The 14,131-nt window shown below is 38.4% G+C and overlaps 1 protein-coding gene across 2 annotated transcripts in view; it reads left to right on the forward strand.

Moving 5' to 3' along the window:
* Positions 1–13,824, forward strand: part of NEDD4 (NEDD4 E3 ubiquitin protein ligase) — a 132,608-nt gene extending 118,784 nt beyond the window's left edge. For both annotated transcript variants that reach the window (XM_043471894.1, XM_043471893.1), the window contains 9 exons: positions 447–517; positions 2,002–2,097; positions 2,480–2,553; positions 2,826–2,886; positions 6,508–6,567; positions 6,648–6,755; positions 7,477–7,573; positions 10,184–10,256; positions 10,839–13,824. In XM_043471894.1, coding sequence (XP_043327829.1) covers positions 447–517; positions 2,002–2,097; positions 2,480–2,553; positions 2,826–2,886; positions 6,508–6,567; positions 6,648–6,755; positions 7,477–7,573; positions 10,184–10,256; positions 10,839–10,941 — 743 coding nt within the window. In that variant the 3' untranslated portion in view covers positions 10,942–13,824. The remainder of the gene's footprint in view (positions 1–446; positions 518–2,001; positions 2,098–2,479; positions 2,554–2,825; positions 2,887–6,507; positions 6,568–6,647; positions 6,756–7,476; positions 7,574–10,183; positions 10,257–10,838) is intronic.
* Positions 13,825–14,131: the final 307 nt, after the last annotated feature.

Genomic DNA, 14,131 nt, shown 5'->3' on the forward strand with positions numbered 1-14,131 from the left:
AGACCATGGGCTGCCTTTCTGGGTGCCTGGTGTCCTCTGCCAATGTTCAGAAGTTGTTTTGTGGTATTTGCTTAGTGTTCAAAGATTTTTCGATGAATTTGTGGGGGAGAAAGTGGTCTCCCCATCCTATTCCGCTGCCATCTTAGTACCACCCCTGGGTAGTGTATATGTTTTAATGCTACTCTCTCAATTCATCCCACCTTCCTTCCCCCACTGTGTCTACAAGTCTGTTCTCTATGTCTATGTCTCTATTCCTGCCTTGCAAATAGGTTCGTCAGTACCATTTTTATAGATTACGTTTATATGCGTTAATATACAATATTTGTTTTTCTCTTTCTGATTTACTTTACTTAGATGGTTAGTATTAAGCATAAAACTTTTTGGTATGTAATTATCTGATTTCTTTTGCTTGGTAATCATTTTAAATATATTTGATTTTTTGCAAGGTTTTTTCATCCGCCCATTTTACAAGATGATGCTGCACAAGCCAATAACACTTCATGATATGGAATCAGTGGTATGTCTTTTTCATTTATCATATAAACTATAATTTAACAGGCAACTGAATATTTTAAAGACTTTTTAATGATGAAGAAATCAATAGATGTTCCAAATATAAATGAACATTTCTCCCAACATTTTATTTTGAAAATTTACTAACATATAATAGAGTTGAAAAAGTTTTACAATGGATATGTATATATCCACCACCCAGATTCCACAATTGGCTTTTTATCCATACTTACTTCATGACATACCTATCCACATGTCTGCTCCCTATTCATCAATCCATCTTGTTTCTTTGATGCATTTCAAAGAAAGTTTCAGGTATGAGTAAATTTCTCCCTAAATACTTCAGCATGCTATATAAAATAATTTTATATGTCTCTTGTGTCAGTATTTGAATTGTGATCATTTGTGATGAATGACATGTTTTCAAACTGGCAGTCCAAAGCAAAGTTTTGAAATTAGGCTACTACAGAGAAACAGAAACCCAAGAATTAAATCCTTGACTATAGCCTTGTAACCCATGCTGAATAGCATCATATAACATGTAGAACACATAGATTCCAAGACCTCTTCCATGGTACCAAGTACCTTTCTTGTGACATAATATCAGTGTGAACATTATGTGCATGAATGCTTAGTTGCTTCAGTTGTGTCTGACTCTTTGTGAACTATAGCCCTCCAGGCTCCTCTGTCCATGGGGTTCTCCAGGCAAGAATACTGGAGTGGGCTGCTATGCCCTCCTCCAGGGGATCTTCCCAACCCAGGGATCGAACCTGCATCTCTTATGTCTCCTGCATTGGCAGTTGGGTTCTTTACCATTAGTGCCATGTGGGAAGCCCATAAACAGTATATTTCTTTATAAATCATAACACCGCATAGTTATTGGAGTTGAAAAATTAAGGTTCTGTATTTAAGTTGAGATTTTTCTTCAATTTAGGGTCAAGTATAAATAGCAGTCTCCTCATAGTTACTTAAGCATTTCAAACACAGTCTCATTGGCCGTATGGACAGATGCTGAGAGCCTCTGAGTATCATGGAAGTTACTCAGATATATATCAGATATATATCTGATATATCTCAGAACTGACCCTTTAACTGGATAATAAAAATCTGTACCTCCACTGCTTCCAAACAGAAATAGACTTCTAAACTTTTAAGCAGGCACCATGCTATTGATAAATGCTTTTTTTTTTTTGGCCACACCCTGTGGCCTGCTGGATCTTAGTTCCCCAACCAGGGATGGAACTCACACCCACCTGCAGTGGAGGTATGGCATCCTAACCACTGGACTGCCAGGGAAGTCCCAGTATTTGTATTTATACTCATGTACTTACTATTCATTTCTTTTTGTAATGTGTGTGTGTGTGTAAAAGAGATCCATCTGACCTTATCATCTTTTGTCCAGTTATTCAGACTTCGGCTACTTTTTTTGCAGATTCATGTATATTCTTTCTGTATACAAATTTTAAATATGCAATTTATCCCATCTAGGATAGTGAGTATTACAATTCATTAAGATGGATTCTTGAAAATGATCCAACAGAATTGGACCTCAGGTTTGTCATAGATGAAGAACTTTTTGGACAGGTTTGTAAATTTTGATTTATTTAAATGGTACATAAATTGTGAAGCTTTAGAACTTAAGTTTAATAACTTAAGCAAAATTTTATAAATTTAGACCTTAAATAATGCATGTACTCAACACATTTCTGCATTCTATTTTAAAATTTATTTTCCCATAACAAAAGCTGTCTCTCAGAAAGAATTTCTGCTTCTTTGACTTTTGACTCATTTCATATGTATTTTAATAAAACTAATATTTCAAGTTTCCTTAGCTTTTTTTTTTTTCAAGTTTCCTTAGCTTTTGAGTGGATTAAATTTAAAACACCAGGCTTCTTGTGTAACTGTAATATGTATACTTTATTTTTTTCACTAAAATAACGTATCAAGGTATCATGCTTAATTTCAGACACATCAACATGAGTTGAAAAATGGTGGATCGGAAATAGTTGTCACCAATAAGAACAAAAAGGAATATATTTAGTAAGTATTTTGTTATACTTTACTATTTTTAGTAAATACTTTATTGGAAATAATTTTGTACTTTCTGTGAAGATTCTTTGTATCTTCTTTTTCTTTCTCTAGAGTCAGAGTCTCAATATTCTTTTCTATAAAAATTCTATACTTTTACTCACTCATTCTGTTCTTGCCTTGGGCTTAGCTAGTCTTTATTTTTTGTTTCTAACCAGAATACCTGTACCTTAACATCTTTTCTTATTCCCTGTGAAAAAGATAAAATGTTTTATTTCTTCTAGTCTTGTAATACAATGGCGATTTGTAAACCGAATCCAGAAGCAAATGGCTGCTTTTAAAGAGGTATTCATTTTCTTTTGTTTCCTCTTCTGTAGTTTCAAAGCACAGTCCATATCATATCAGAGAAAAGGGGGACCTTATTGTATCAGAGAAAAAAGTAGTATGTGATTTGCTTTTTAAATCCATTTTAAATTATGTTTTCATACTGAAGTAAAGTGTTACTTGCTCAGTCGTGTCCAACTCTGCAACTCCATGAACTGTAGCCCACCAGGCTCCTCTGTCAGTGGAATTCTCCAGGCAAGAATACTGGAGTGGGTTGCCATTTCCTTCTCCAGGGGATCTTCCCCACCCAGGGATGGAACCCAGGTCTCCTGCATTGTAGGCAGATTCTTTACTGTCTGAACCACCAGGGAAGCCCATGTTTTCATACTGAAGTGAAGTGAAAGTCACTCAGTCATGTCCGACTCTTTGCAATCCCATGTACTATACACTCCATGGAATTCTCCATGTCAGAATACTGGAGTGGGTAGCCATTCCCTTCTGTAGGAGATTTCCCAACCCAGTGATCAAACCCAGGTCTCCCACATTGCAAGCGGACTCTTTACCAGCTGAGCCACCAGGGAAGCCCAAGAATACTGGAGGAGGTAGCCTTCCCTTCTCCAGGGGATCTTCCTGATCTAGAAATTGAACCGGGGTTCTTGCATTGCAGGTGGATTCTTTACCAGCTGAACTAGCAGGGAAGCCCTTGTTTTCATACTAACAGAGTATTAAATGAATAGATGTTGAGTTAAAAAGCAGTCATTCCAGAAGTCCATGCAATAAACAGTCCTCCATAACATGGATTCCCCCTCACCTTTTATAGTCCCCTCCCCTCACCTTAATTAAACATAGGTGAACAAAGGGACAAAAGTCCTAGAGGGATGTGGAATATATCAGCAGGCCACAAACTTTTTGGCCCCAGGGGCCAGTTTCACGGAACACAATTTTTCTGTGGATCTTGGGGTCAGGTGGAGGGATAATTCAGCAGTAATGCAAGTCATGGAGAGTAGCAGATGAAGCTTCACTGGCTCGCCCACCCCCACCTCCTGCTGTGTGGCCCAGTTCCCCAGACCAGCACTTATTCATGCCCCAGGGGTTGGGAACCCCTGAAAAGTGAAAGTGTTAATCACTCATCGTGTCCAACTCTTCTCAACTCCATGAACTGTAGCCTGCCAGGCTCCTCTGTCTACGGAATTCTCCTTGCAGGAATACTGGAGTGGGTAACCATTCCCTTCTCCAGGGGATCTTCCCAACCCAAGGATTGAACCCAGGTCTCCTGCTTTGCCGGCACATTCTTTACCATCTGGGCCACTAGGGAAGCCTCTGGGAACCCCTGGAACATGCCGTTTATGTCTTTTCCTAAATGGGATCATGCCATACATGTTGGTTTGTGACTCCCTTCCTTCTCTTGTCAAATACTTATTGGAGGTGTTTTACATATCAAGATATATAGTGACCTTTCTTTGTAGCTGTATTTTATTCATAATGTAAATTCATAAGTCACTTAAAGTTCCAAATTGATGGACATTTAGGCTGTTGCCAAGGCACTCATTTCCTAAGCTAATTAAAAGTCTTCTGTTAAATAGTTATCACACACTTTTTCATTTATTCGATACTGAGCACTGACCATGTGTCTGGTGCTGTGCAAGGCAAAAGGACATAGGTCCTGTCGTCGAGGAGCAGAGAATCTAAGGGTGAAATGGACCAGGGGAGCTCACAGTACTAGGTGAGCAGAGGAGAGGTAGAAACGAAAGCGGGAAGAGGTGGGGGCAGGGGCATGCGAGGGGGACAGGGACTGGCCAGCCAGAGAGAAGAAGGACATGCAGTTCCAAGCAGAGGGAGCGACACATGTCAAGTCTAGTAATAAGACAAACTGGGCACACGTTAGAGAAAATACAAGCAGTTGTACTGGATGAGAGGGTGCAAGTGTTAATTGCCCAGTCATGTTCAACTCTTTGTAACCCCATGGACTGTAGCCTGCCACGCTGCTCTGTCCATAGAATTCATCAGGCAAGAATACTAGAGTGGGTAGCCATTCCTTTCTCCAGGGGATCTTCCCAACCAAGGGATCCAACCCAGGTTGCCTACATTGCAGGCAGATTCTTTATCATCTGAGCCAACGGGGCTGCAAGAGGCAAACTAAGTCTGGAGAGATGGGAGGAACCTGATGATGAGGGGCCTATTTGTTGGGTGTTTTCTCTGAAGTCCAGTGAGGAAGGAAGGTGGCATTAAAGGCTGTTAACAATAAAATACCAAGATTCAAAGTATATTTTGCTCAGAGCTTTCTGGAAGTGGTATGAATGAATAGTAAGCTAGAGGAGGGTGAGACAAGCAGCAGAGGCTAGTGGAGCAAGTGTTGGAATCACCCCAGGGGAAATGATCAAGACAGTGGGAACACAGCTGTGCATGCACATGAATGATACTCAGGAAGAGAGAGTTATAGCTCAGGGTGACTTAAAGGATGGAGGTCTGGGGACTATCTGCTTTCTGTAGTGGAGCTGTGGACTAAACAAGATGGAAAATTCAAAAGAATGGTAAGAATGGTGCAAGTGGATGGCCACACATGAGGATGTGGGAACACCAACATTTAAAGAATGGACAGGAGGAAAGGAGACATCAGAGAAAATCAGCAAAGGCAGAGACATAAGAGGAAAGCCATCAACAGCAGACAGAGTTTTGAGAACAAAGGTATTGTCAACAATATCATAGTATAGAGAAGTCAGATAAGATAGGGAACTAGAAAGTATTCATTAGATGTAGCCACAAAGTTGTCTTTGACTTTCTCCAGGACTGTTTCAGGGAAGCATTGGTGAAGAGGTCAGATTACAGTGGTTGAGGGATAGATGAGGGGGAGCAAGTGGATTTGGTGATGTGTAGTAACACTGTCCAGAATGTGGGTGTGAAGAGAAGAAAGAGGGATTTGCTTTCTTATTTTGTTTTGAATGAGATATGGCTTGAACAAATTTAGATGCATCAAGAGTGAGTTAATAGGGACTTCCCTGGTGGTCTAGTGGTTAAGACTTTGCCTTCCAATGCAGGGGGCACAGGTTCCATCCCTTCTTAGGGAACTAAGATCCCACATGCCTCATGGCCAAAAAACCAAAACATAAAACAGAAGAAGTATTGTAACAAATTCAATAAAGACTTGAAAAATTATCCACATCCCCCAAAAAATCTTTAAAAAAAAAACATGTGCTAGTAAAAGTTTAGTGAAGACATCCTTGGGGAAACAAGTGAAGCACAGAGAGGAAGTGGTCCCTCTCTCCACAGCAATGGGGACAAGACCCTCATGGATGTTGGTGCTAAGTTGGGGTGCAGAATGTTGAGGGGAATTCCATCTGGCAGAGCTGCTTTTATTTTCTCTCTCAAATAGAAATCATCTGCTGTAAAGAAAGGGTGACATGGAGAAGAAGGAAGCTTGAAAGGTGTGGGGTGGTTTGAAAATAGCCACTTTGAGGAATCAATGGGAGAACAGACATGTGTACTTTCTTGCTGACATTGAAATGTCAGTTAAAGAGCCCATGAACCGTGTGGTGGTAGGAATCTGTGTGGGTACGGGATTTCTCTAGTCCCACCCAGATGCTGAAGTGTGAAATTGTCCATTGACCCTACTAACTAGGGTTTTAAATATATTCTTTCTTCTAGGGATTTTTTGAACTGATACCACAGGATCTCATCAAAATTTTTGATGAAAATGAACTAGAGGTAAGAAATATTGCTCTTAAAATAGGACTTTTGTACCCCTGATTTTTCTTGTCTACAGTTTGACATTTCTTCTTATGTAGCTTCTGATGTGTGGCTTGGGAGATGTGGATGTGAATGACTGGAGAGAGCACACAAAGTACAAAAATGGCTACAGCATAAATCATCAAGTCATCCAGTGGTTTTGGAAGGTAATAGAAGGCTTGCATTTTCTTAAGTTATTTCTTGATAGATTCAATCATATTTACCTATACTAGTGGATCACATGTAGATAAGACAAAAAATATATTGGATTGGCCAAAAAGTTTGCTTGGTTAGGGAATATGTTATTCAATTAAGTTGTTGGTGAAAATGAAAAATATGTTTTTAAATTTTACTTTTAAACCGAATGAACTTTTTGGCCAACCCAGTATATAGCCCCCCAAAAATTTTTTATTTTGTACTATATACATGTACCTCCATACATACTTATTTGTAGATAAGTAAAATGTAGTAAGTGGCAGTGTGACCTGAGATCAACTCTTGGTTCCTTACTAAAAAGAAGGATTCTTCAAGGGAACTTGTAACCTGCAGTGTATTTTCTGGGACTCCTATTTGGCTTCTTGGAATGTGATAGAGAAATGTGTATGCCAGTAAATACAATTTTTAAAAAGCCACATAGTCACATCCAAGAGGAAATTTTGTCACTGTGTTAGGCTATAACCCCATTCTAAACAGCTACCATGAAGCCTTGGAAATGGGGTCTCAAGAACTTTGTAAACTACTGTAAACATAACTTGAAGTAAAGGAAACATGCAAATTTCATAAGTGATGATTCAGGCTCTAACTAAACTCTGGTAACATATTTTTCAGGGTAGTTTTGTTAACATTTTTTCCAGTGATGTTCCTAAATGCTGCTTTTATTTTATGCAGGCTGTTTTAATGATGGACTCAGAAAAAAGAATACGATTACTTCAGTTTGTCACTGGCACATCCCGTGTGCCTATGAATGGATTTGCTGAACTGTATGGTATGGATTTTTCCATAGATCATTAAAAAATGGAGCTGATGCCAGTTGTCTTTTTCATGACTGACTAGTCTTCAGTCTTCTTTCATGTATACAAATATTTAATTAGTTAAAAAGAATTCATAGTTTTAAATGATTACAGTTAGATACACCGCAGAAGGTAAAAATATATGTATACACCTTCTATTTTGTTGTTGTTTGTTGTTCAGTTGCTAAATCATGTCCAGCTCTTTGCAAGCCCATGAACTGCAGCGTGCCAGGTTTCCCTGTCCTTCACTGTCTCCCGGAGTTTACTCAAATTCATGTCCATTGAGTCAGTGATGCTGTCTAAACTTCTCATCCTCTGCTGCCCTCTTCTCCTTTTGCCTTCATCTTTCCCAGCATCAGGATCTTCTCCAGTGAGTCAGCTCTTCCCATTAGATGACCAAAGTACTGGAGCTTTAGCATCAAAGTACTTCAGCTTTAGCAGAAGTCCTTCCAATAAATAGGCAGGGTTGGTTTCCTTTAGGATTTACTGGTTTGATCCCCTTGCAGTCCAAGAGACTCTCAGTGAGATAGCAAAAGAGAAAACTAAACACAGGAAATGATTCAAGTTACTTTCCATTCTTGAATTTTAAATTTGATTCCCACTCTGTATTCTGTTACAGAAGAAACATTGCCTGTGGTGTGATGGTTTAAGATAGACAGCATATAAAGTTCCACAGGGTGTTAATAAGTGTATAACAAAATACAGAATATATCATAGTAGAATACATTTGGGGGAAAGAATGGAATAAACAAAGTTAAATATTCTGTTTATTGGAATGGCATGTACTTGCTTTTAAAGACACCAAGAAAAACAACTCTTTCAGAGGAGGTATAGCCAAGATCGAAGCCCTTCTATCCCCTCCTTGGCCTACGTGGTTTCCTTGTTAAGCTTAACTGAACACCTGTTTGCAGAACCTGTCAGGCAGCTGCCCCTTCTCTCCCAAGGAGAAGGATGAGACTCAACAACATGCTCATTCCCCACCTGACTGGATTTGTCTTTCCAGTGGTTTCCCCTGACTTACATTCCATTCTCTCCTCCTGCTCTTTAACCAGTTAGTAGAGAAAATCAAAGCAGGGCAGGCAGCCCCTCCATCTCCAGCTCCCCTTATATGCAGCCCAGACCTACAGTCACCCAATGATGGCATGCACTTTTTGGAATTTGGAGGAGATATTTCATATACTGGCTTCCCTGGTGGCTCAGATGGTAAAGAATCTGCCTATGATGCAGGAGCTCCAGATTCGACCTCTGGTTCAGGAAGATCCTCTGGAGAAGGGAATGGCTATCCACTCCAGTATTCTTGCCTGGGGAATTCCATGGACAGAGGGACCTGGCTGGCTACAATCAATGGGGTCGCAAAGAGTCAGACTCGACTAAGCAACTAACACACTATCTCATACACAGGTCCAGAGTTATTAGTGTTAGACTATAAATTCAAATTCTTATGGATTTACAAAAGAAGTAGAAGTTGCTTCAGAATGTTAATATTACAATACAGTATTATCTAGCCAATAAAAAGTATGTTACGGGGACTTCCCTGGCAGTTCATGCTTCCACTGCAGGGGTTTGATCCCTTCCACTCGGGTTTGAGCCCTGTTTGTGGAACTGTGATCCCAAATGAAGTGTGGCTTAGCCCCCCAAGAAAGAAGTATGTTACATTTATATTGGTTGACTTAATAGGGAGTTTTTCAAATGGAGTGTTCAGGTGAGAGAATCAAGAGGCAGGAAAATATATATGATTCCATGTTGCGGAAAATACAATGACAGAAGTACTGAAATTTTAACGGTAGATATAATTGTGATGGGTGATGTGTGAACAGCAGTGCTTTTTGAGAAAACAGTAACATGGGAAATAGTATTTTTAGTACTGCTTCTGACAGTTATACTCTCACACATGTGTTTGGATATGAGTCTGAGACATAGAGAAAAGTATGGAAGGTGACTCATCGGGTTGTTAGCATTGATGACCTGGGAGGTTGGAGGATGTTGAGAATTGCAAAAGGAATAATTGAGTAAAACTCCAAAGGAAGAAAAAGTTTCTCAGAATGTTCACAATAAGAGAAAAATGTAGCATGTATAAATGATCCCATGCACATAAAATTCTATACGTATGTATATGCAGAAAAAGATTAATGATAGGATGTTTACTTAGATTTAACAGTGGAATTTCAGGTAATCTTTACATCTTTCATTGTATAATCTACTGCAAAAAAATAAATCAATAGAGAAAAATAATAAAAAAAAATTAAAGCTATTTTCAGTGGCACTCAAAAAAAATGCCCATTTTCTATGTACCTAAGATAGAGGTGGTATATGAAAATGCAGGGCTGGGAAACAGCAAAAGTCCTGTTAGACATGCCCCCCAGGTCAGAGTGATACCATGACCACAGACGAACTGATAGGAGTCCTCATTTCATAGCTGGACAGTAAAGTCATGAGCCCAAGACAGTATTATTTCTTTTGAATTTAAAGAAACTAGATGAATTATCTGTGTGTTTTAAGTGCTGCATTAGCAAAAGTGAGTTGTGAAATGTTCAGGAGCTCCTATAAAGGCTAAATGAAACCAAAGTAACTTCTCTTTCTTATAGGCTCAAACGGACCACAGTCATTTACAGTTGAGCAGTGGGGCACGCCTGAGAAGCTGCCAAGAGCTCATACCTGGTAAGCAGTTTCTTTGACCCTCGAGAACCAAGTCTTCAGAGAGAGAAGGTCCTCTCACAGTCTAGACACAGAAGGTCAGGTCCTCTCACAGTCTAGACACAGGTCTAGTTCCCTCTATTTCGTGTTGGTGGCAGATAAGGAGGTGGGGAATGGGAGGGAGAGGATGGAGAGACAGTGAGACTAACTCAGGAACAGGTGTTTCTTTACAAAGCAGGCTTGGGCTTTAAGTCCAGGTTGCTGAACCCTGGAGAGACACATCTGAACTGTTAATGATATGTTGCCTCCATCACATGAATGATAAGCCATTCCACAAAGGGCTAGAACATTCCCTCTTGAAGTTTCAAATGACAGGAACCCAGACATTTGGAGGTCAGGTTGGAGGTGAGAGGTTACCACCAAGAAGTCATGAAGAGAGTCCATACCTTGAGTCCAATCCTAGACCTTCCTTCTCCCTGAGGAGAAAAGGTCTTTTCCTGTTCTTGGAACATTCAGTCACAAATAGCTGCACTGTGAATAGCTGGCCCTGGGAACTTTGTCACCTTTTCACTGTCCGTCATAACCAGCCTCTCTCTGTTCTTTCAGCTTTAATCGCCTGGACTTGCCACCCTATGAGTCATTTGAAGAATTGTGGGATAAACTTCAGATGGCCATTGAGAACACTCAGGGTTTTGATGGCGTTGATTAGATTTCAAGTAACCATTTATGGTGTTTTACTGCCACTTTTTTTTAAAGCAAAATCTTGACTTAAAATTTTCCAGGGAACTACTAATCCTTGGCCATTGATGCTTCTCAGATATTGGAGAAAATCATGTCAACAAATTAGAAGAAATAGTATTGACAACTTTTCCATTATTTCATTCATTTTAGTAATGTGTTGCATTTACATAGTTGTTTTGTTCTATTTTGAGTTCACACCCAAGGATTTAAGCCCTGTATGCCTGAAATTGTGTGTTTTGTCCTTGGATTTACCTCTTTTACAGTATTTGCCAGGCAGTTCTTTCTTAAACTACTGAAATGATAACTGTGAATACCTGTGATAAGTGTCATGTGTGAAAAGTGTGATTTTTTTGAGAAGGAGAACTGAAATTTGGGGGAAAAAAACTTCAATACTGAGTACACGACAATATATTCAGTGCTGCCTGCAGCTAGTTATTATTTTTTAGACCTGCCTACTGCACATGCAGTAACAGGTTTTTGTAAAAATCTTGCAAGGTGTGTTACCTATATTTTCAGTCAACTGATTCATTTACAAAAAGCTGTTTACTTCTTCATTTTAAAAGTATTTGGCTTTTGTTAGTACACGGTTTTACTAAACAAGGTAGTTCATAGGACATGTGAAGCAAATTCAGATTTGCAAAGGTTGAAAGGTATCAGTGCCTCCCTCTTGCCTGTATATCCTATGGCTCATTGATAAAGCCATTATTCTTTACTGTTTTCATTTAGTTAAAAGAATTCCTTCTTCAAACTAAAGCTCGACAAAGCAGTATTCCTAAATATGCCTTGAAGAACTAAGTTAAATGTATAATACTTGCCTTTACTAGTCATTCTTTACACTTGCACAATTATGTAGTACTTATATGTTTACAGGGTTTATTATGTTTACAGATTAAGCTAATTTCTGTAGTTGCATTTTTATATTTTTAGTATTTCACTTTAGTCAAAAAAACCAAATAATTTGTTAAAAATTACCAAAGAATAGTTACAGTGCATCATTTGTATTAAATTTATTACCATGTTTCTTATGCTTTTTAAAAAACTGTTTACTATGAAAATAATGTTTTGCTATAAATCCAAACCTCTTTAGGCAAAATGCTAAAGATAGACTTCTACTTTAGCTAAATAGAAGTACATAAAAATCCTGTGCGTGCATTCAACAAAGGTTTACTGAATGCCTGCGATATGCATAGCTCTGTCTAGGCCAAAGGGTGAGAGTTGTCAGCTTCAAAGAAATCCATCCCCATCCTCAAGGAACTTAGAGATGTGTAAAGGAATTTTGAAATAATCAAAAGTCAGGGTGAGCAGAATAAGGCAAAAGGGAAAGTGTTTTAGTGCACCTGCAAAGGTAAAGTGTGCCAAGGCTGTATTTATATACTTTATACCTGTATTGGAATGATTGTATAGAAAAATGCTCTTGAAAAAAGTTAAAGCTATTTCTCAATATGGTATTTTGGTGATTTAGGGATAATTGTAAATATACGTTATGAATCTTCTGAAATACACACACACACTCTAAGAGGTGTAAAAAGTGTATCTGGCTGCTGGTTACAGTTTGCTGGGGTCTAATGCCATGTGTACTTTTCAGCACCTGGTAGCGATCTCATAAGTGACAGAAGCAAAACCACTTTCCAAACATCACATCAGCAGCCCAGCTTAGAGAAAGTAATTCACAGATCCGTGCACCCTCTGTCTTATCTTCTGTGTTAAACAGCTTTCAGGGGAAACACCCTGTTTTTATCACTTACCAAATGTTTAAACTGAAGCAACAAAGTTCACCTCTCTGGGTTCCTGGTTATTCATCTGTCAAAGGAAAATAACCATGCATCACACTCTCATTGTCATGTAAGATTGTTGTCGCCAGTTCCAGAGAGATGCCCTGTAAAGTCTCATACAATCAGAAGGTACTTTGTGCCGGCCTTCAGATTTTGTCAAATCAGGTGTGAACATGAACCACACTCCCAAAGAGAAATCTCTTCATTTAAATATGAATTGAGTGCTAACAGACAAGGCAGGATCATCTCTGGTATTGAATATATACAAATATATGTATACATATTTTTATCTGTATATGGATCTTACCATCAGAATTCATTTTCTCCACATGAGCAAAGTAATGTTAAGATGGGCCAATGCATTTTGGAATGTTCTCATTATGTAGAACTGAACATGAAAACTGCTTTTGTTAAAAAAGGATTTTACCACATGTTTGTTTAAATATCACTTTTGTCAAATATGGCAGATATCAGACCTTGAGAAAATATATAGCTTGCTTTTCATCTGACTCATTCACTTGGATGATTCTGTGACTCAGATAAAACAGCGTGTTAATAAGACCAGACACTCCCACCAGCACCCAGCCACAGACCAGCATCTGCTTCATTTTCCAGTTATGCAGTGATGGTCTGAAAGGAGCCTGTATCAAGCAACACAGCCCCTCATCCCAAAGAGCAAAGTATCTCAAAACGCATTCTACAGCTGGAAGTAAATAGGGTCATTTTCTTAAAGCAAGGATGTCATATTTTTTTAGAACTTATAAGCACATAATTTTAGCCTATATTTTCTCTGTAATCAAACAAATTTTAATGGACATAAAATTGTATTACAAATGCATTTCATCCTAATTTAAATGGTTTTATTTGTTTTCATTTTTTATTTATAATGCTGAAATTCCAGAGAATTATCAAGTCAAACAACTCTTTTGAATTATAAGCCACTTGACATTGTTTTCTAAAATCTTCTCATATGGGAAAAATATTACCAAGATTAATGTATCAAAATTTATTGCATACTTTAAAATATAAAACCATTTTTAAAAATCTTGATACCATAAATAAAGTTCTATTCTAGCAAAGACAAAAACTGTGACTTATTTTTCAAATAGAACTATTTCCAAGCCATTATCCTTGGTGATAGCTCCTGATACAGTTCTTTGCAGCAACACAAAGAATTCTCAAAATGACCTTGAATTTATAGCAGATGATGTAGCATGATTATAAACTCAACCGCAGAGAATCTCCACTTTACAGACAAGTCATGTTCCCAAAATCTGGTTGTTAGTAAACTATCCAGAAGACAATATAATAGTATAAAATGGACTAGATTTCAGACTTGCTATTCATTCAAGATGAGGACAATAAAGGACAAAAATGGTATGGACC

The sequence above is a fragment of the Cervus canadensis genome, chromosome 6 (genome assembly GCF_019320065.1).
Source record: "Cervus canadensis isolate Bull #8, Minnesota chromosome 6, ASM1932006v1, whole genome shotgun sequence".
NCBI lineage: Eukaryota > Metazoa > Chordata > Mammalia > Artiodactyla > Cervidae > Cervus > Cervus canadensis.